Source organism: Salmo trutta, chromosome 4 (genome assembly GCF_901001165.1).
Source record: "Salmo trutta chromosome 4, fSalTru1.1, whole genome shotgun sequence".
Taxonomy (NCBI): Eukaryota; Metazoa; Chordata; class Actinopteri; order Salmoniformes; family Salmonidae; genus Salmo; species Salmo trutta.
In genome coordinates this window covers 29677715-29701688 of record NC_042960.1, presented here as the reverse complement: position 1 = coordinate 29701688, position 23974 = coordinate 29677715, and the positions used below count along the sequence as shown (strand labels likewise).

Sequence of the window (23974 nt, the reverse complement as noted above, 5' to 3'; positions counted from 1 at the left end):
CAACCTCCTTCCCTCAGCCAGGGCATTGAAAATGGGTCGTGGATGGGTATTCCAGCATGACAATGACCCAAAATACATGGCCAAGGCAACAAAGGAGTGGCTCAAGAAGAAGCACATTAAGGTCCTGGAGTGGCCTAGCCAGTCTCCAGACCTTAATCCCATAGAAAATCTGTGGAGGGAGCTGAAGGTTCGAGTTGCCAAACGTCAGCCTCGAAACCTTAATGACTTGGAGAAGATCTGCAAAGAGGAGTGGGACAAAATTCCTCCTGAGATGTGTGCAAACCTGGTGGCCAACTACAAAAAATGTCTGACCTCTGTGATTGCCAACAAGGGTTTTGCCACCAAGTACTAAGTCATGTTTTGCGGAGGGGTCAAATACTTATTTCCCTCATTAAAATGCAAATCATTTTATAACATTTTTGACATGCGTTTCTCTGGATTTTTTTGTTATTATTCTGTCTCTCACTGTTCAAATAAACCTACCATTAAAATTATAAACTGATCATTTCTTTGTCAGTGGGCAAACGTACAAAATCAGCAGGGGATCAAATACTTTTTTCCCTCACTGTATATGATATTTTCAAATTGATATAGGTCTACTGATTTAATGAAAGTGTTGACAATGGAGTAGTCAACTGCTGCTTTATGTGCCTCTTAAAAGGAAGTTTGAAGCCTGTGGAAGTCAGCAGACTCTTATAGGCATGCAGTCAAGATGGGAACTACCAGATGGTATGATAGATCAACTATGGCAGCAACAAGTTTGTCTAACTAGCGCAAGTCAGGTGGGTGGGTGGTGTGGTGTGTGTGCGAAGGTTCCTGTTTGTCTTGTGTGTTGGTATTGTGCATATCTGAGTTTGTTTGGCGAGAAGGTGCCTTGAGTCGAGTCATGGGATCGCATAAATCAATACTCAAGTCAATCTCATGATCACGGATGTCCCTTTCATTTCAGGGCTGCTGCTTTTTCACAATTCTCTCTCTCTCTTTCTCTCTCTCGGCTGTCTTATATTAACTGGGATATGTACTGTACAGTATGGGTTGGTGTCAAGGGGTAGAGAGGATGTTAGAAGACAGAACCTTTGAAAGGTCCAATGCAGCTGTTTTTATCTCAATATTACTCAATTTCTGTGTAATAATTAAGTACCTTACTGACAGTTTTCAATTAAAATGTTCAAAAAGAAACAAAAATAGCTTAGCAAAGAGCAATTTCTCAAGCAAGAATTTTGCTAGGACTCTCTGGGAGGGGTCTGAGTGGGGAGGGGAAACTGAAAAATAGTTGTTATTGGCAGAAAGGTTTGGAACTCTTTCTTATTGGTATATAAACTAATTTATCACCTAGTGATGTCACCAGGCAGGCCAAAACACCATCCCACCAAAACAGGCTGAAATTTCAGGCGGTCTTTTCAAACAGCTCTCACACTAAAATGGCATTATCATAATTTTCACAAATGTATATGAAGCACAGGTAAATCATATTTTTGACAGTACTGGGCCTTTAAAATGAACCTAAATCTCCAGTCTAGCAGTCTGTTTGTGTGTCTGTCTCCAAACCACACTATGCCTATAGTGCAGAGTCTCCCAGCCAGGCAGGTTTTAGCAGCTTACAGGCCTGCTTAGTGACTGGCTTTACTTGACCCCCTGTTTCATCTACACCATGTGTAAAGTGCAGCTTAGCTTACCACCACCAGCCAAAGCTGACACACATCTGAGGCTGAAGCTGTGCACACACACACACACACACACACACACACACACACACACACACACACACACACACACACACACACACACACACACACACACTTACAGACTGACACACACACAGACCTGTCTCAGTAGGGTGAAACGTAGATGGCTTAGGTCAGAGCTGCCTACAGAAAGTTAACATAGATGCACATATAGAAATGTCCTTGTTTTTGAAAGAAAAGCTCATTTTTTGTCCATTAAAATAACATCAAATTGATAAGAAATACAGACGCCTCACAAGTCCTCAACTGGCAGCTTCATTAAATAGTACCCGCAAAACACCAGTCTCAATGTCAACAGTGAAGAGGTGACTCCAGGATGCTGGCCTTCTAGGCAGAGTTGCAAAGAAAAAGCCATATCTCAGACTGGCCAATAAAAATAAAAGATTAAGATGGGTAAAAGAACACAGACACTGCACAGAGGAACTCTGCCCAGAAGGCCAGCATCCCGGAGTCACCTCTTCACTGTTGACATTGAGACTGGTGTTTTGCGGGTACTATTTAATGAAGCTGCCAGTTGAGGACTTGTGAGGCATCTGTTTCTCAAACTAGACACTCTAATGTACTTCAGTTTCTTGGCAATTTCTCGCATCGAATAGCCTTCATTTCTCAGAACAAGAATAGACTGATGCGTTTCAGAAGAAAGTTATTTGTTTCTGGCAATTTTGAGCCTGTAATCAAACCCACAAATGCTGATGCTCCAGATACTCAACTAGTCTAAAGAAGGCCAGTTTTATTGCTTCTTTAATCAGGACAACATTTTTCAGCTGTGCTAACATAATTGCAAAAGGGTTTTCTAATGATCAATTAGCATTTTAAAATTATAAACTTGGATTAGCTAACACAATGTGCAATTGGAACATAGGAGTGGTGGATGCTGATAATGGGCCTCTCCATGACTATGTAGATTTTCCATAAAAAAACAGCAGTTTCCAGCTTCAATAGTCATTTACAACATTAACAATGTCTACACTGTTTTTCTGATCAATTTTATGTTATTTTAATGGACCAAAAGTTAACTTTTCTTTCAGAAACAAGGACATTTATAAGTGACCCCAAACTTTTGAACGGTAGTGTATACAGTTGAAGTCGGAAGTTTACATACACTTAGGTTGGAGTCATTAAAACTCGTTTTTTAACCACTCCACAAATTTCTTGTTAACAAACTATAGTTTTGGCAAGTTGGTTAGGACATCTACTTTGTGCATGACACAAGTATTTTTTCCAACAATTGTTTACAGACAGATTATTTCACTTATAATTCACTGTATCACAATTCCAGTGGGTCAGAAATTGAGATACACTAAGTTGCCTGTGCCTTTAAACAGCTTGGAAAATTCCAGAAAATGGGACCACGCAGCCGTCATACCGCTCAGAAAGGAGACGCGTTCTGTCTCCTAAGAGATGAACATACTTTGGTGCAAAAAGTGCAAATCAATCCCAGAACAACAGCAAAGGACCTTGTGAAGATGCTGGAGGAAAAAGGTACAAAAGTATCTATATCCACAGTAAAACGAGTCCTATATCGACATAACCTGAAAGGCCGCTCAGCAAGGAAGAAGCCACTGCTCCAAAACCGCCATAAAAAACAGACTACGGTTTGGAACTGCACATGGGGACAAAGATCGTACTTTTTGGAGAAATGTCCTCTGGTCTGATGAAACACAAATAGAACTGTTTGGCCATAATGACCATCGTTATGTTTGGAGGAAAAGGGGGAGGCTTGCAAGCCGAAGAACACCATCCCAACCGTGAAGCACGGGGGTGGCAGCGTCATGTTGCGGGGGTGCTTTGCTGCAGGAGGGACTGGTGCACTTCACAAAATAGATGGCGTCATGAGGAAGGGAAATGATGTGGATATATTGAAGCAACACCTCAAGACATCAGTCAGGAAGTTAAAGCTTGATCGCAAATGGGTCTTCCAAATGGACAATGACCCCAAGCATACTTCCAAAGCTGTGGCAAAATGGCTTAAGGACAATGAAGTCAATGTATTGGAGTGGCCATCACAAAGCCCTGACCTCAATCCTATAGAAAATTTGTGGGCAGAACTGAAAAAGCATGTGCGAGCAAGGAGGCCTACAAACCTGACTCAGTTACACCAGCTCTGTCAGGAGGAATGGGCCAAAATTCACCCAACTTAATGTGGGAAGCTTGTGGAAGGCTACCTGAAACATTTGACCCAAGTTAAACAATTTAAAGGCAATGCTACCAAATACTAATTGAGTGTATGTAAACTTCTGACCCACTGGGAATGTGATGAAAGAAATAAAAGCAGAAATAAATCATTCTCTCTACTATTATTCTGACATTTCACATTCTTAAAAAAAAAGTTGTGATCCTAACTGACCTAAGACAGGGATTTTTTACTCTGAATAAATGTCAGGAAGTGTGAAACTGAGTTTAAATGTATTTGGCTAAGGTGTATGTAAACTTCCGACTTCAACTGTATATATAATTTTTTAAGAAAATCAGGTTAATTTGCATGGCCTAATCTAGTCGTCAGTCAGTGTCTCTCTGGCTAGTTTGGGTTGTGTTTCATGCTCTTATTTCTCAAATGCGCTGTTTACAATGCATTACACACAAACTCTCACACACCCACACACACACACACACACACACACACAAAACCGAAAGTTACCCAGGGTGCATAGTTAGGAGAGGGTTTAGGGAATTTGGCAGTAAATTAACCCCCCCCCCATCTTCGTCTAAGCCTGGGGCAGCAGTGTTCGAGCAGCGCTGTGTCATGTCAAATAAACTCCACACACTGCCCCACATCCCCTTTACACACACACACACACACACACACACACACAGGGCCCCAGCTGCTCCGGTAGGCTGAAGTTAACCCCCGCCATCCAAGAGACGGCCATGGAGAGGTCAGCTGACTTGAGGTGGGAGGCTGCTTTCTCAGCATGACGAGGCTTACTGCCCACACTGGCCCAGACACACAGACCGATAGACAGACACACAGACAGACGGAGGGAGGGTGAAGAGAGGGGAGGGAGGGATGGAGGGTGAGCAATCTGCTCTGCAGACAGACAGGAAAGCCCCTAAAGCCTGTCTGGGATACAGACTGGAGCCATTTAGGATGTATGTGTGTGTGTGTGTGTGTGTGTGTGTGGTGTGTGTCGTTTTAAGGTAAACCATCCCAACATGTCTCCATTGTCCAGACGGTTTCAACTGAGAGGTGGGACACAGGCCACTGCCTCTGCCTGCAGCCAGTTTGCGCACACACACACACACACACACACACACACACACACACACACACACACACACACACACACACACACACACACACACACTCAACAATGTGTGCCGGTCTCTCCTGTCTTAAAGACACCAATGTGTTGAGGGAGGGATGGAGGGTAAATTGTATATTCACTAATGGGAAAGTTTGCAGCCTTTCTTGTAAATGTCCTCTGGCCACTGCCTCAGATGTGTAACCGCTCTCTCTCTTCCCCCTCTCTTCCCTCTGTCCACCCCCTTATCTTCCCCCTCTCCATCCTTCTCTTCAGGGAAGAGGTGAATGATAAGCTGAGAGACATGCCTGATGGGACCTTCTTGGTTCGGGATGCCTCCACCAAAATGCAGGGCGACTACACACTAACACTGAGGTAGGTTACCACACTACACACTAACAGCGAGGTAGGTTACCACACTACACGCTAACAGTGAGGTAAGGCCTGGGACACTTCACTCAAGAGTTTATGTACAGTCGTGGCCAAAAGTTTTGAGAATGACACAAATATTAATTTTCACAGTCTGCTGCCTCAGTTTGTATGATGGCAATTTGCATATACTCCAGAATGTTATGAAGAGTGAGCCGATGAATTGCAATTAATTGCAAAGTCCCTCTTTGCCATGCAAATTAACTGAATCCCCCAAAAACATTTCCACTGCATTTCAGCCGTGCCACAAAAGGACCAGCTGACATCATGTCAGTGATTCTCTCGTTAACCAAGGTGTGAGTGTTGACGAGGACAAGGCTGGAGATCACTCTGTCATGGTGATTGAGTTCGAATAACAGACTGGAAGCTTCAAAAGGAGGGTGGTGCTTGGAATCATTGTTCTTCCTCTGTCAAGCATGGTTACCTGCAAGGAACACGTGCCCTCATCATTGCTTTGCACAAAAAGGGCTTCACAGGCAAGGATATTGCTGCCAGTAAGATTGCACCTATATCAACCATTTATCGGATCATCAAGAACTTCAAGGAGAGCGGTTAAATTGTTGTGAAGAAGGCTTCAGGGCGCCCAAGAAAGTCCAGCAAGCGCCAGGACAGTCTCCTAAAGTTGATTCAGCTGCGGGATCGGGGCACCACCAGTATAGAGCTTTCTCCGGAATGGCAGCAGGCAGGTGTGAGTGCATCTGCACGCACAGTGAGGCGAAGACTTTTGGAGGATGGCCTGGTGTCAAGAAGGGCAGCAAAGAAGCCACTTCTCTCCAGGAAAAACATCAGGGACAGACTGATATTCAGCAAAAGGTACAGAGATTTGACTGCTGAGGACTGGGGTAAAGTCATTTTCTCTGATGAATCCCTTTTCCGATTGTTTGGGGCATCTGGAAAAAAGCTTGTCCAGAGAAGACAAGGTGAGTGCTACCATCAGTCCTGTGTCATGCCAACGGTAAAGCATCCGGAGACCATTCATGTGTGGGGTTGCTTCTCAGCCAAGGGAGTGGGCTCACTCACAATTTTGCCTAAGAACACAGCCATGAATAAAGAATGGTACCAACACATCCTCCGAGAGCAACTTCTCCCAACCATCCAGGAACAGTTTGGTGACGAACAATGCCTTTTCCAGCATGATGGAGCACCTTGCCATAAGGCAAAAGTGGCTCGGGGAACAAAACATCAATATTTTCGGGGACAGGAAACTCCCAGTCCTTAATCCCATTGAGAACTTGTGGTCAATCCTCAAGAGGCGGGTGGACAAACAAAAACCCACAAGTTCTGACAAACTCCAAGCATTGATTACGCAAGAATGGGCTGCCATCAGTCAGGATGTGGCCCAGAAGTTAATTGACAGCATGCCAGGGCGGATTGCAGAGGTCTTGAAAAAGAAGGGTCAACACTGCAAATATTGACTCTTTGCATCAACTTCATGTAATTGTCAATAAAAGCCTTTGACACTTGTAATTATACTCCAGTATTCCATGGTAACATCTGACAAAAATATCTAAAGACACTGAAGCAGCAAACTTTGTGGAAATTAATATTTGTGTCATTCTCAAAACCTTTGGCCATGACTGTACAGAGGAAGTTTTTTTTATAGGTAGTAGTCGATAAAAGGTATTATTAAAATGTATAATCTTTTAATTCATTTATAGGAGTCTAAATGGTTCTCGAAAGCCCTCTTTCATACACGCATCCTCTCTCTGTGTCCTTTTCTTCTCTGTAGGAAAGGGGGGAACAACAAGTTGATCAAAATCTACCACCGGGATGGGAAGTATGGTTTCTCCGACCCCCTGACATTTGGTTCTGTGGTGGAGCTGATTAGTCACTACAGACATGAATCTCTGGCCCAGTACAACACCAAGCTAGACGTCAAACTCATGTACCCAATCTCACGCTACCAGCAGGTAGGTACACACACACACACACACACACACACACACACACACACACACACTCCATCTATCTACACTCTTCTTTTTCCACCCTCTTTTTCTTCTCACTGTCCTCTTCCTTTACTCTCTTTCTCCTCGGAACCTCCTCGGAACCTATCTTCCTCCTCTCTCTGCTCTTCTCCTCTTCCTCCCCCACTCATCCTCTCCTGTGCATCCCCAGTCAATCTAATAAGTAGTGCTGGGGGTTGTTCCCTTCCTTCCCAGGCAAAGTGCCTATACAGCAGGATTCACAGCATGGTGAAATATTACCCTGCTTATTCTCCTCTCGCTCTCTCTCTCTCTCTCTCCTCCTCTGCTGTGTGCTGTACCATGCTGCAACGCACAGCCCCCTAAATAATTACACGCATCCTCCATGTCAAAAGGCCATCCCTGCATTTATATAATTTTTTCTCGCTCTCCTGACGTGGTTCCCGTGCTCAGCCAGTCATTACTCAAAAGCCTTAGCGCGGAGCATTCAACCCCCCCCCCCCCTTGCACCCAGGGAAAGGCATCATGGGTCCTGAATTAATCAGGAAGCCTCCCTCTGTAAGCACAATCAGACAGGTTAATCCCCAACTCCTGTCCTCTTCTCTCTCTCTCTCTCTTTCGCTCACTCTCTGCACTTCATATCAATGTATCTCCCTCTAATACGCGCTCTCTTTTTCTTTCATGCTCTTTCTTTCCTCTCAGGATCAGCTGGTGAAAGAGGACAACATTGACGCGGTGGGGAAGAAACTCCAGGAATACCACAATCAATACCAGGAGAAGAGCAAGGAGTACGACCGGCTTTATGAGGAATACACCAAGACCTCACAGGTACCGTCACAACACACTATACTGTTAGCCCATGTATGTCTGTGCCAGGCTGATAAATCGAGACAAATAGACGTAGACTTTATTCATTGGACGATCACACCATTATCAGGCTGATGAATGGAGGACTGATAGCCCTGGTGTCTTTGTTAACCCTCTCAGGAGATTCAGATGAAGAGGACGGCCATCGAAGCCTTCAACGAGACCATCAAGATCTTCGAGGAGCAGTGTCACACGCAGGAGCGCTACAGCAAAGAGTACATTGAGCGCTTCCGCCGGGAGGGCAACGACAAGGAGATTGAGAGGTATTCAGGGGGCTTTTTATTATTGGCTCAGACCTGCTCCAATTGGAATACACTCTGCTTTGTCATCAGGCAAAGTCATGTTTGTGTACATTAGAGAATGTGTCGTCTAGATTGACCTTACGTGTTTAACAAAATGTTAGGTTGTGGGGGTGATGGAAATAGGTATGAATAATGGTAGTAGTAGCACAGTAGTACACATACAGTATGCAGTACCCATCCTCCCCCTCTCATCCTCCGCTCCCTCTCTGTCCTACAGGATCATGATGAACTATGAGAAGCTTAAGTCTCGTCTAGGTGAGATCCACGACAGTAAGATTCGTCTGGAGCAGGACCTGAAGACCCAGGCTCTGGACAACAGAGAGACAGACAAGAAGATGAACAGCCTCAAACCTGACCTCATCCAGCTCCGCAAGATCAGGGACCAATACCTTGTGTAAGTAGTAACCCATACAGGAAAGGGTTAAGATACAGTTATCGTATAGGACCAGTACATTGTGTAAGTAGTAACCCATACAGGAAAGGGTTAAGATACAGTTATCGTATAGGACCAGTACATTGTGTAAGTAGTAACCCATACAGGAAAGGGTTAAGATACAGTTATCGTATAGGACCAGTACATTGTGTAAGTAGTAACCCATACAGGAAAGGGTTAAGATACAGTTATCGTATAGGACCAGTACATTGTGTAAGTAGTAACCCATACAGGAAAGGGTTAAGATACGGTTATCATATAGGACCAGTACATTGTGTAAGTAGTAACCCATACAGGAAAGGGTTAAGATACAGTTATCGTATAGGACCAGTACATTGTGTAAGTAGTAACCCATACAGGAAAGGGTTAAGATACGGTTATCATATAGGACCAGTACATTGTGTAAGTAGTAACCCATACAGGAAAGGGTTAAGATACAGTTATCGTATAGGACCAGTACATTGTGTAAGTAGTAACCCATACAGGAAAGGGTTAAGATACAGTTATCATATAGGACCAGTACATTGTGTAAGTAGTAACCCATACAGGAAAGGGTTAAGATACAGTTATCGTATAGGACCAGTACATTGTGTAAGTAGTAACCCATACAGGAAAGGGTTAAGATACAGTTATCATATAGGACCAGTACATTGTGTAAGTAGTAACCCATACAGGAAAGAGTTAAGAGTAACACCAGTATCTTGGGTAAGTAATCTATGATGGAGGAAAGAGTTAACCTTGTAGGTGTATAGTAGGGACCCATACCTTGTGTAAGTAACCCAGTTTGCAAGGAGTTCATATAGGGTTAACTGGAGAACTGCCATATTTTTATTTTATTTAACTAGGCAAGTCAGTTAAGAACAAATTCTTATTTACAATGACAGCCTAGGAACAGTGGGTTAACTGCCTTGTTCAGGGGCAGAATGACAGATTTTTACCTTGTCATTTTGGGGATTTGATCTAGCGACCTTTCGGTTACTGACCCAACGCCCTAACCACTTGGCTACACTAGGCTGTATTACAAGCTTGTGTTTCCTCTGAGCTAAAGGCAGGCTCTTTATAGGGAAGTCCCTGGGCTTCCTGGGGAGAGAAAGGACATGGCTTCTAGGAAGCCTGTAATAGAATTACCAGGTCTGCCACGTTTCTATACACAGATTCATTCAGAAGGGTTGTGCGAGTGCTATTAATTCAATACCTTTTGTCGTCTGTTCTGTTCAATGGAGGAATGATGCGCATAATGAAAGAAGAGCTTTAACTCGATGTTTGTAGTAATTTCCTCTCTCTCTCTCTCTCTCTCTCTCTCTCTCTCTCTCTCTCTCTCTCTCTCTCTCTTCAGCTGGCTCAATCACAAAGGAGTGCGACAGAAACGAATTAACGACTGGCTGGGGATCAAGAACGAGAACACAGATGAGTAAGTGTTCAGAGCACGGCCTCCCAGCCTCGCACTGCAAGGCTCACTCTTATCTGTAGCATGGACATATTGGAGCAATAGACTTCACATTGGCTCATTCACTATAGTCTTTTCACTATACTCATGTTTGAGGGACATAGATTTGAGGAAATCGTTCTCATTTGATATGTTGGCTCCACCATAAATTAATCATCTCAAATGAATCTCCGCTAGACCCTATGCTTATCTCTCTCCCCTGTCTCCTGTGTGTGTAGAGGGTACTTTGTGAGTACGGAAGAGGATGAAAACCTGCCCCACTATGATGAGAAGAGCTGGTTTGTAGGAGACCTGAACAGAACCCAGTCTGAAGACCTTCTACTAGGCAAACCTGACGGCGCCTTCCTCATCAGGGAGAGCAGCAAGAAGGGCTGCTACGCATGCTCCGTAGTGTAAGTATTCAAGTATATACTATGCATAAGATAAGCATGCTCCGTAGTGTAAGTAGTCAAGTATATACTATGCATAAGATAAGCATGCTCCGTAGTGGAAGTACTCAAGTATATTCTATCAATAAGATAAGCATGCTCCGTAGTGTAAGTACTCAAGTATATATTATGCATAAGATAAGCATGCTCCGTAGTGTAAGTAGTCAAGTATATACTATGAATAAGATAAGCATGCTCCGTAGTGGAAGTACTCAAGTATATACTATGAATAAGATAAGCATGCTCCATAGTGGAAGTACTCAAGTATATACTATCAATAAGATAAGCATGCTCCATAGTGTCAGTGTCTCAATATGTACTACTGATTGAGTCTCTGCGTTGATGATATGCCATGGTAAGTTTTGCTAAATTGTGGTAGTTCAATAATCCTCTGTGAGTGTGTCAAAAACTGCTCTTATACAGTGCCTTTGGAAAATATTCAGATCCCTTCCCTTTTTCCTTTTTCCTTATTCTAAAATGGATTAAATACAAAAATACCCCAGAATTACAAATATAAAAAAACTGAAATATGACATTTACATAAGTATTCAGACCCTTTACTCAGTACTTTGTTGAAGCACCTTTGGCAGTGATTACAGCCATGCGTCTTCTTGAGGAGTTTCTCCCATTCTTCTCTGCAGATCGTACTCAAGCTCTGTCAGGTTGAATGGGGAGCGTCGCTGCACAGCTTTTTCAGGTCTCTCCAGAGATATTAGATCGGGTTCAAGTCCGAGCTCTGGCTGGGCCACTCAAGGACATTCAGAGACTAGTCCCGAAGCCACTCCTGCGTTGTCTTGGCTGGGTGCTTAGGGTCGTTGTCCTTTTGGAAGGTGAACCATGTCAGTCTGAGGTCCTGAGCGCTCTGGAGCAGGTTTTCATCAAGGATCTCTCTGTACTTTGCTCTGTTCATCTTTCCCTCGATCCTGACTGGTCTCCCAGTCCCTGCCGCAGAAAAACATCCACACAGCATGATGCTGCCACCACAATGCTTCACCATAGGAATGGTGCCAGGTTTCCTCCAGACGTGACGCTTGGCATTCAGGCCAAAGAGTTCAGTCTTGATTTCATCAGACCAGAGAATCTTGTTTGTCATGGTCTGAGTGTCCTTTAGGTGCCTTTGGCAAACTCCAAGCGGGCTGTTGTGTGTCTTTTACTTCAATCTGGACACTCTACCATAAAGGCCTGATTGGTGGAGCGCTGCAGAGATGGTTGTCCTTCTGGAAGTTTCTCCCATCTCCACAGAGGAACTCTAGAGCTATGTCAGAGTGACCATCGGGTTCTAGGTCACCTCCTTGACCAAGACCCTTCTCCCCAGATTATAAGGGCACAAGGCGAGACCCAAATGCAGACACAGGGGGCAGATGGTTGAGCTCCGATATCTATTATACCAATAAGGGGTAGGCAAAAGGCAGGTCGGGGACAGGCGAGAGTTCATAAACCAGGTCAGAGTCCAAACAGTACCAGGCGAAAGGCAGGCTCGAGGTCAGGACATGCAGAGGTTCAGTGAACAGGTCCGAGTCCAAGGGGATAGACAGGCTCGAGGTCAGAACAGGCAGAGTGGTCAGGCAGGCGGATTCGGCGTCAGGACAGGCAAGGTTCAAAACAAGGAGGGATAGGAAAAGACAGAGACTGGGAAAAATAGGAGCTAGGAAAAACGCTGGTTGACTTGGCAAAACAAGACGAACTGGCACAGAGAGACAGGAAACACAGGGATAAATACACCAGGGACTAATGGGGAAAACAGGAGACACCTGGAGGTGGGTGGAGACAACCACAAAGACAGGTGAAACAGATCAGGGAGTGACACCGATTGCTCAGTTTGGCCAGAAGGTCAGCTCTTGGAAGAGTCTTGGTGGTTCCAAACTTCGTCCATTTAAGAATGATGGAGGACACTGTGTTCTTGGGGTCCTTCAATGCTGCAGACATTTTTGGTACCCTTCCCCAGATCTGTGCCTCGACTCAATCCTGTCTCGGAGCTCTACGGACAATTCCTTTGACCTCATGGCTTGGTTTTTGCTCTGACATGCACGTCATCTTGGGACCTTATATAGACAGGTGTGTGCCTTTCCAAATCATGTCCAATCAATTGAATTTACCACAGGTAGACTTCAATCAAGTTGTAGAAACATCTCAAGGATGAGCAATGGAAACAGGATGCACCCGAGCACAATTTTGAGTCTCATAGCAAAGAGTCTGAATACTTGTTATTTTTTTATAGAAAATCTACAAACATTTCTAAAAACCTTTTTTCGCTTAGTAATTATGGGGTATTTTGCAGATTGATGAGGAAAATAATTACTTCCATCCATTTTAGAATAAGGCTGTAACGTAACTTGTGTGTTTGGCTAGTATTAACACCTCCTATTCGCTCTTTCTACAGTGTGGAGGGTGAGGTTAAGCACTGTGTGATTTACAGCACGCAGAGGGGCTACGGCTTCGCTGAGCCTTACAACCTGTACAGCTCTCTGAAAGACCTGGTCCTGCACTACCACCAGACCTCCCTTGTCCAGCACAACGACTCGCTCAATGTGCGCCTGGCCTACCCTGTCTACGCACAGATGCCCTCATCCTCCGGCCCTGCCCCACGGAGATGAGCACCCCCCCCACCCAGCCCCAGGATGGATGAGGGGACAGGGGGTGGGGGGGTAACTATTACCCAGAACCTGAGAAAAAACCTGAGATGGGGAAAAAAAGGAAAAAAAAGACAAACACTTGCTGCAACACACACGTCAGCCACCTTGGGAGTTATATATATTTTTACTAGAACAATTGGAGGGCATTCTTTCTAAAGACTGCTTGATTTGCACAAGGAAGTTTTAAATGTTTGTGAATGTGAAAAAACTGAAGGAAAAGAGAAGAGCCGAGTTTCAGGTGACCCTGCTGCAACCTAAACTCCAGCTAGGACTCTTTTACAGAAAAACGACAACATGAAGACGCTCAATTTTAAGGCTTTGTTTCCTGTCGTCCGTCTGTCGCCCAAATTATTATTTGATTTCTTTCCTTTTTCTTTTCTGGTTTTGTTTTCTTTCTTTTTTTATTTTGACAATTTATTTTGTTCACTGCTTGTTTGCTAAATGCAAGAGATGATGATTATGATGATGTCGAGTGTATGTTCTCTGTCCCTTTCCGAATGAGAAGCAAAAATAATGTAGCATAACAGACAAAAGACGCTTGTTCAGTGTCCCTCCATATAGACTGCTGCTGAAGGGTTGGGGGGGATGAAGGGAAGGGAGAATCGAAGGGAGGGAAGAGTCGAGAGGGATCACAAGCGAGAGAGAAAATGTTTTGTAGTCTTAAAAGAAGAAAAAAAGCTTGATTTTATACTAACCGTAGATGGAGAGTGAGATTGTTTTCTTGATGGCTGGATCATATTTCCTTTGACACATTATAAGTTATGGTAAAGTCATGTCATTATAGTCACCTACAGAGACCAAAGTTGGCATGGGCAGAAAAAAATCCATTGTGTTTTTGTTAGTCTGTATGAATGGAGAAGATTGAAAAAGAGTGGTTGCTTTGTTTAATACCACACATGAAACAGAGTTTGGGCCCAGTGCTCGTGCACTATAAGCTCTGAGGGGATGGTACGCACAGACGGAGACGGTCGGTAGGTTTGACCATCTAGACGCCAGTCACGGTCGAGTTGGAAGCACTTATCTAAGAGGAGAGCCCAGCCAAGGCTGCACCGTACGGTTTGACACCAAATCCCAAAACTAAGGAGAAACAAACTACCTTAGAACCTGAAACATGTTTGTTTTAAACAAAATATTATTTGTAGTATATATGCTAATGTCTGTTTAAAACAAACGGGGACTTTATGTATTGGTTACAGAACCTTTGAGATAATAGGCTTTGAACTGTTTTAGTGTACACGAAGCAGGTAGGGAGGGGGGAGTTTCACGTTGAAGACGAATGCTTTTGATGATGATAAAAACTTGAAGAAAGTGCAATCCAACAATGTATTATGATTATTTAGGTTAGCAGTCACCCGGAGAGCTGAACGAACCCAGCTTCCAGACAGACTCGCAGGAGAGATAATCAAAGTGCACATTGAAGCTTTTGAAGATATATTGCTTTTCTTTTCTTTCCTTTTTTTGTTTGGTTTTTGTTTGTTTCACTCAAACTTCTTACCCGGTGCTTGACTTTAAGACCAGTGGAAACATTTCTGTTGAAAATAAAAGATTATAACATCGCACAATAAATATTGACAAAATGACAAACAACCACAATGTGCAATTTTCCAGTCTATTCGGTCACCTCTACTTCCTGATATGAAACTCTCTATTCTGATTGGCTGTTGTTTGGCTACTGTTTTACCATTGGCTCTCCTTGCTGCCTATCTAACCAGCAGCCCCTGAGACAGACAATGGACCAGTGATGTCAAAGATGGTGGATAAATGAAGATGGTTCACTCAGGCCGTTTACCATTGAAAATAAATTGACTATTTCTGGTCTACTTAACTGGGTGTTTCTTCCATAGACACCAATAAAATAGCAGCTGGGTCCTGTCTACTTAGTTCATTTTCTTTCATTGAACCAGAAAAAAAACAGTGAGTGTGTTATTTCACTTCCTCATCCATCTCTGAGTGTCCCTGGGGTCCTGTCTCTCCCAGACAGTTGTCCCCTCCCTACCTGTTAATCTTAGGCCATATTTAAGGCCTTGTTGACAGGAGAGGGTAGTGCAGCAGCAGAGGGGTGATTTAGTGACCCTGGAGTAGAACAAAGACAGCGGTTTTTAATCGAACCCCCTCCAAATTTGCACCTTACTGGACAAATGTTTTGGCTCAATTGGGGGTAAAGACATCACTCCAGTGAGGTTTACCAAAATTGATCTAACAGATTCACAGTTACACATAAAAAACTGGATTCAAATAAGTAACTCTCTTGTCACACTGAAAACAAGAGAGTTGTATATCGTCTGGAGTCTTTACTAAACTGCCAGTTGAAATCAGTGAAGTGTATGGGGTCACACCAGTGAGAACCAGTGCTCAGTGTGTGTGAGGAGGAAAGTTGAGGCAATGTGATCTAGCCGTGCGGTGGTGGTGAAGTGGAATCATCATGGTGAATGAATGAATGAGTGAATGATACAGCCTTGGTAAAAGCCAGGCCTCTACGCCTCCCTCCCCCCCCCGAGTATCTATCTCCCCTGTATCTCCTCCACAACGACACTATACACTTCTGCGAATCCTCTTAATCTAACATACACCCCCACCCCTTGGAGTAGGGCACTAAGATAAGCCAGATGAGGCAGTGGGGGGTGGAGGGGTCACTAGGTCACAGTCAGTGCTGAAAGCCCTTGATAAGGAACACATGCAAGGGAGAAGGTGTGACACTCCCTCTGAAGACTAGAGGAGAGATGGGTCCTCCCTTATTCAGTCTCTCCCTGGTCTGTTTGTTCTGATGTGCCTAGTAGCAGATGTTAGGGTTAAGGTGAGGTTCAGCTCTTCTGTATGGAGTGTAGTGGGGTGTGATATGGTGTACTGGGGAGGGAAGGGGGTTAGAGGTCATGTTGAATGTAAAACTGGATCAGGCTGTTCTGATAGATGGACGTTTGTCTGTGTCTCCTCGTCCCTGTTTTCTTTGGCAAGGACCCTCAGGCAGGATGCTAGGATACCCTTTTGCTACATAACAGTTTCATAACAAAATCCACTTTAATCTCTGGACTGGTAAAACCAGGTTTAACAACACCCAGACAGTAAGCTAGACCTTTTGTCATTAATTATAATGGTGTCTACCTGGTTCTAATGGTGTCTATCCACCTCAGCGGCCCTGCTCTGTTAGGTCTGGCCACTGAGGTAGTTCAAGAACCTGTCTATCGTCACTTCAGTCTCCTCTCCTTCCTTATCCTCCACCATGGCTTGAAGGTTGTTATTATGTTGACTTTTGGTTCATTTTTTACTAGGAGCCCTATAGGGCCCTAACTCTATTACTTGAACTATTGCATTGCTCACTGTTGAATGTCTTTATATAGAAATATACATATATTAAATAGAATATCTGTTTTGTTGTTCTATAGTAGTGAGCAGGACTGGGTTGACTTTTAAATATATATAATTATACATGTTTATGTCACAGAAACATAAATAAAAGTAAGCTTCTTTGCAAGGAGGGAAGGATGTGCTTTGTAAACATTCTCAGAAATAATGTTGATGGTGGGGGCTTGTCTGATATTGCAAACATCACTCTTCAGAGAAGACGGTGCATCCGAAATGGTGCCGCATTTCCTATATAGTGCTTGGGAATAGTGTGCCATTTCAGACGCAGACATAGTGTGACTCTGTCTCATCTTCAGTTGTTATTTTCCACTGTGAGACAAAGCATTTCTCATATTAATCTATGATGCTAAAAGAACACATACTATTTTTGTTCGTGATTTAGTTGTTGTTCCTCTACTTTTTCCCCCCTGGCATTGAGACCAAAGATTTCAGTTGACTTTATTTTTAGCCTTTAGATGTTGATAGTTTGAAAGGGATGTTTGTTTCCATGTTACATATTATTTCCATTGCCTTGTTTCCAGAAGAACTCAGAAGTTAATATGGTACAGTAGCTAGAGATAGTCAGAGTGAGTGAGTATGTCCCATACACAGTTAGCTAGAATCCCCTGTTAGTGATCATGATGTTGCTAATTATCAATAAAAGTAATTATTATGAAGTATAATAGTAATGCATTATTGGGGATAGGTGTTCCTTGGTGATATTTGAGGTATTCGATCTATACCAAAGAACATTTGGATGTCCTCACCAAGCAGTGTGGTTAAGGAGGATAGTTTGACCCTCACATCACCTCTCAGTCTTTTGTCTATTCAAATTAGACCGATAGTTTTCACCGCTCTGAAAGTGATGAGCGATAGAAGGCAGATTCACTCATATGCCCGGGTTTACTTTTTATGATTAAGCAAGTCTCTGCACCCATGATGTGAGTGTCTTCATTGGTCTACAATATGTGTGCCATTGGTGTGATTCCTCTTTTAGTTTCGTTTTGTTAAGTTCGTGAAAGACCTCTTACTTCACCAAAAAACACTCCCTGTGTCTGTCTCCTTGTTTTCTCACAACACAGTCATCTATTTGCACACGTTGATCCAGTCGGACGTATGGTTGCTCTCTCTACCTGTCAGCTTTGAAAGGAAGGGAATAAAACGAATACACTTTCATTTCTCCTTGTGTCTAGTGGTTTGTCTTAAAAAGAGAAGAAGTGATTGTCGTTCTTCTGCAGGACAGAAAGCAAGTTTTCCTTAAGTTCTTTCACTCCAGAATGCATGCAATATCCCTTTCCTTTTCTGTCAATGGTCAGAGGTCAGGGGTCAGGGACAGAGGAGTGACGCGTGAGAGAGATGTTCTGTCTGAGATGAGTGTTTATGAAAGAACAGCACCTTTGTGTTTCTGTAGAACCACTGTCAGTGGGATTTTACTTGGGACAAGACGTGCTGCACATACTACAAGACATTTCGAAGGGGTTAGGACAAACCAAAATATCTATTACCCAAGTTTACTTTTTGACTGTTTTAATAGTTTTCTGTGTGAAAACGAAACTCTAAGTTGGAGTACAGGTACAGGACGATGCAGGATTAGGTTTCCTATAGCACCACAAGACTGTTATATAGCTATAATGTCTGTTCTTCTTCTTCTTGCCCTCAAGCAGTTCTGCAAAGTTTTATTTGCAGCATGCAGCCAGTGGAGTTTGACTATCTTGTTATTCTCACCAGGAGTCGTGTGTGTTCTTACCACTGCTATCTGATCACAATACCCAGCACAGCTTCAAGGAGTACAGCTTCTTATTAAAAAAAATGATTTAGAAAGAAAAGAGAAAAAATTGTTTGGAAGAAAAAAATGTGTGTATCACACTGTCCCTACCCCTCTTTAAACATACGTACAGATCCAGCATGCATCTTTGGTACTCTTGACTGTTGTTTTTGTGTTTAAAAGAAAATAGAAAAAGAGATGTTTTAAGAAAAACTGTTCTTTGACTGTTTATGGTGTATTCAGATCTGAATTTAATATAGCTAAACAAGTCACTGCTTCCAGCTAAACAAGTTAGAGTCCTATTATTGTCAGTTTATAGCGTTATAAGTATGTAATACTGAGAAAGATGAACATCACAGAAATAGAAACATGTGTTCATTATTGTTTGTTTGGCATGTTGAAACTAACATGTTTCTCCATATAACAATATCTGTCAATGTTTGAGACATACAATATAATATGCTTTGAATGTTTGACCTGTAAAGCATTTATTGGATTGCTTACAGTACACAACTTGAAACTCACATAATCAAACAGTTATTCTTATTTCACAGACTGTTCGCAGAATGTTGTAACACCAGCAGTTTGTTATGTAGGCTACTTCTTAGACAAAAATACAAGCAATATGATATTCATCTTCTTTTATATTTCTGTCTGCTTACTTTATTCTGACAATTACTGCTAAGTAAGTACCTACTCGCATTGACCTTCTGGTATATAATTGTGTGTTTCTGGAGCGACATTGTAGTGTTGTTGCATGTGGATTGTGATGGCGATGACTTTATCTTGTACAGCCGGCTGTGAGTGGTTCTCTACTCTCCAGACCAATCAAACAGAGACTTCTTTCTCAGTATTACAACATCATACATACCTTGCTTTGAGCTTCTATAGGTATTCCCTTCTTCAGTTAAGTTGTTTTAATAACGTCACGGTACACTACTTCACTTTCTCGTATCTGTTGCAATAGTTTGTATATGTTGTAAAATCTCCATTTGTTATGAACTCAACTCTTGTACGTGATCAATGGAACTTCACTATATTCATTTCTCTCGCAGAATAAAGAAAATATTTTATTCAAACCTCCTGTTGTCGCTGTATTGTCTTGTGGGTCAATTAAGCAATAAGGCCTGAGGAGGTGTGGTATATGGCCAATATACCACGGCCCGGCGTAACGAGGAGTGCCTGGCAACAGCCCTTAGCCGTGATATATTGGCCATATACCACAAACCCCGAGGTGCTTTATTGCTATTATAAACTGGTTACCAATGTAATTAGAGCAGTGAGATGAAATGTTTGGTCATACCCATGGTATACAGTCTGATATACCACAGCTGTCAGCCAATCAGCATTCAGGGCTCGAACCACCCAGTTTATTATGGGGAATGAATGGTGACCACCAGATCAACATTACAGCTTGAAGCTCATTGTCACGTCCTGACCATAGTAAGTTGTTATTTTCTATGGAAGAGTGGTCAGGGCGTGACAGGGGGTGTTGATCTGTTTTTGTATGTCTATGTTCAGGTTCTAGTTGTTGTATTTCTATGTGGGTTGTTGTTTGGCATGACCTCCAATTAGAGGTAGCTGGTTGTCGTTGTCTCTAATTGGAGGCCATACTTAAGTTGATGTTTGTCCCACCTGTCCTTGTGGGTGATTATCCTTTGAGTAGTGTGTTTTTTCCCTCTGCGTCACAGTTTGTTGTTTTAGTATTTCTAGTTTTCTATATTTGCATTACGTTTCACGAATATAATAAATATGTGGAACGCAAACGCTGCAACTTGGTCCGCTCCTTATCACAGCCGTGAGGAGCCGATGGTTTGTCTCTTTGTCAATGGTGAGTCAATAGATTTTCTAGTAGATAATGGTGCTGCAATGTCTGTCATAAATTCACATCCATGTCCAAACCTCCCATGTCAAATGAATCAGTCAGCAATGTGGAATGACTATGAAAGAGTTACTCACGATGCCACTACCTGTATAATTGCTAAAACATGCATTAAACATCAATTACTTTTCTACATGTTGTCTTGTAAATTTGGCAGGAAGAGATCTTTTAAATTGGTGATTACATGTGATTAGTACTATGCATGTCGGAAACAGAAAGACCGTTTTGTGTCACAGACTGGCTTACATTTCACTGTGAATTTCTCACCATTGACAAGACATTTATATTATGGACAGATGATGGACCCTAATTTTGATGAATTAATATGTGTTGTCAACAACAGTGATATTTGAAGCATGAGACTGGTATAAGACATAAGGTCTGTCATATTCTCCAGTAGTAAATTGGCAGATCTTCAGTATTGGTTCGAATGCAAGGTATCAGGTTCCGTGACAAGTTAAAAGTCACAAATACCATAACTACTCAAATCTAATTTATTTATAAAGCCCTTATTACATCAGCTGATGTCACAAAGTGCTGCACATAAACCCAGCCTAAAACCCCAAATAGCAAGCAATACAGGTGTAGAAGCATGGTGGCTAGGAAAAACTCCCTAGAAAGGCCAGAACCTAGGAAGAAACCTAGAGAGGAACGAGGCTATGAGGGGTGGCCAGTCCTCTTCTGGTTGTGCCAGGTGAAGATTATAACAGAACATGGCCAAGATGTTGAAAGGTTCATAGATGACCAGCAGGATCAAATAATAATAATCACAGTGGTTGTAGAGGGTGCAACAAGTCAGCACCTTAGGAGTAAATGTCAGTTGGCTTTTCATAGCCGATCATTCAGTGTATCTCTACCGCTCCTGCTGTCTCTAGAGAGTTTAAAACAGCAGGTCTGGGACAGGTAGCACGTCCAGTGAACAAGTCAGGGTTCCATAGCCGCAGGCAGAACAGTTGAAACTGGAGCAGCATCATGGCCAGGTGGCCTGGGGACAGCAAGGAGTGATCAGGCCAGGTGGTCCTGAGTCATGGTCCTAGGGCTCAGGTCCTCCGAAAGAGAGAATGAAAGAAAGAAAGAGTGAAGAGAGAGAATTCACACAGGACACTGGATAAGACAGGATAAATACTCCAGATATAACAGACTGACCCTAGCCCCCCGACACATAAAGTACTGCAGCATAAATACTGGAGGCTGAGACAAGAGGGGTTGGGAGATACTGTGGCCCCGTCTGACGATACCCCCAGACAGGGCCAAACAGGCAGGATATAACCCCACCCACTTTACCAAAGCACAGCTCCCACACCACTAGAGGGATATCTTCAACCACCAACTTACCATCCTGAGACAAGTATAGCCCACAAAGATCACCGCCACGGCACAACCCAACGGAGGGCGCCAACCCAGACAGGAAGATCACGTCAGTGACTCAACCCACTCAAGTGACGAACCCCTCCTAGGGACGGCATGGAAGAGCACCAGTAAGCCAGTGACTCAGCCCCTGTAATAGGGTTAGAGGCAGAGAATCCCAGTGGAGAGAGGGGAACCGGCCAGGCAGAGACAGCAAGGGCGGTTCGTTGCTCCAGTGCCTTTCCGTTCACCTTCACACTCCTGGGCCAAACTACACTCAATCATAGGACCTACTGAAGAGATGAGTCTTCAATAAAGACTTAAAGGTTGAGACTGAGTCTGCGTCTCTGACATGAGTAGGCAGACCATTCCATAAAAATTGTGCTCTATAGGAGAAAGCCCTGCCTCTAGCTGTTTGCTTAGATATTCTAGGGACAGTAAGGAGGCCTGCGTCTTGTGACCGTAGCATACGTGTAGGTATGTACGGCAGGACCAAATCGGAAAGATAGGTAGGAGCAAGCCCATGTAATGCTTTGTAGGTTAGCAGTAAAACCTTGAAATCAGCCCTTGCCTTAACAGGAAGCCAGTGTAGAGAGGCTAGCACTGGAATAATAGGATCACATTTTTTGGTTCTAGTCAAGATTCTAGCAGCCGTGTTTAGCACTAACTGAAGTTTATTTAGTGCTTTATCTGGGTAGCCGGAAAGTAGAGCGTTGCAGTATCTAGCCGAGAAGTGACAAAAGCATCGATTCATTTTTCTGCATCATTTTTGGACAGCAAGTTTCTGATTTTTGCAATGTTACGTAAATGGAAAAAAGCTGTCCTTGAAACAGTCTTGATATGTTAGTCAAAAGAGAGGTCGGTGTCCAGAGTAACGCCGATATCCTTCACAGTTTTATTTGAGACGACTGTACAACCATCAAGATTAATTGCCAGATTCAACTGAAGATCTCTTTGTTTCTTGGGACCTAGAACAAGCATCTCTTCAGGCAAGTGGGTATCATTACCTTAGAAGATTGTCAAATTGGCATATGTTAGAGCGGTGAGTGAGTAAATCTAAACACTCTGGCCATGGTCAGGAAGAGGTAAACTATAGCAAAACCATAGAGGCACTAAAGAAGCACATACACGTTCTACTATTTTCCCTCAAATATAGTGGCTTGCAAAAGTATTCACCCCCCATTTTTCCTATTTTGTTGCCTTACAACCTGGAACAAAAATTACTTTGGGGGGGGTTTGTATCATTTGATTTAAACAACATGCCTACCATTTTGAAGATGCTAAATATTTTTTTGGGGGAAAAAACAAACAAGAAATAAGACAATAAAACAGAAAACTTATGTGTGCATAACTATTCATCCCCCCAAAGTCAATACTTTGTAGAGCCACCTTTGCAGCATTTACAGCTGCAAGTCACTTTAGGGTATGTCTCTATAAGCTTGGCACATCTAACATCTGGGATTTTTGCCCGTTCTTCAAGGCAAAACTGCTCCAGCTTCTTCAAGTTGGATGGGTTCCTCTGGTGTACAGCAATCTTTAAGTCATACCACAGATTCTCAATTGGATTGAGGTCTGGGCTTTGACTAGGCCATTCCAAGACATTTAAATGTTTCCCCTTAAACCACTCGAGTGTTGCTTTAGCATTATGCTTATGGTCATTGTCATGCTGGAAGGTGAACCTCCGTCCCAGTCGAAAAATCTCTGGAAGACTGAAACAGGTTTCGCTCAAGAATTTCCTTGTATTTAGCATCATCCACTATTCCTTCAATTCTGACCAGTTTTCCAGTCCCTGCCGATGAAAAACAGCCCCACAGCATGATGCTGCCACCACCATGCTTCACTGTGGGGATGGTGTTCTCGGGATGATGAGAGGTGTTGGTTTTGCCCCAGACATAGTGCTTTCCTTGATGGCCAAAAAGCTACATTTTAGTCTCATCTGATCAGAGTACCTTCTTCCATGAGTCTCCCACTTGCCTTTTGGCGAACACCAAACGTGTTTGCTTATTTTTTTTCTTTAACCTCTCTAGGGGGTGTGGGATGGTAGCGTCCCAACTGGCCAACATCCAGTGAAATTGCAGAGCGCGAAATTCAAAAATACTCAATTCAAATATTTAACATTCTTGAAAATATGTTATACATCAAAATAAAGCTTAACTTCTTGTTCATCCAGCCGCCATATCAGATTTCAAA

At 43.0% G+C, this 23974-nt stretch overlaps 1 protein-coding gene across 4 annotated transcripts in view; it reads left to right on the top strand.

Annotated features, from left to right (window-relative positions):
• Positions 1–19634, top strand: part of LOC115192204 (phosphatidylinositol 3-kinase regulatory subunit gamma) — a 326582-nt gene extending 306948 nt beyond the window's left edge. For all 4 annotated transcript variants that reach the window (XM_029750441.1, XM_029750442.1, XM_029750444.1 and 1 more), the window contains 8 exons: positions 5264–5362; positions 7146–7326; positions 8044–8169; positions 8329–8471; positions 8728–8904; positions 10280–10354; positions 10609–10782; positions 13199–19634. In XM_029750441.1, coding sequence (XP_029606301.1) covers positions 5264–5362; positions 7146–7326; positions 8044–8169; positions 8329–8471; positions 8728–8904; positions 10280–10354; positions 10609–10782; positions 13199–13412 — 1189 coding nt within the window. In that variant the 3' untranslated portion in view covers positions 13413–19634. The remainder of the gene's footprint in view (positions 1–5263; positions 5363–7145; positions 7327–8043; positions 8170–8328; positions 8472–8727; positions 8905–10279; positions 10355–10608; positions 10783–13198) is intronic.
• The last annotated feature ends 4340 nt before the right edge of the window (positions 19635–23974 follow it).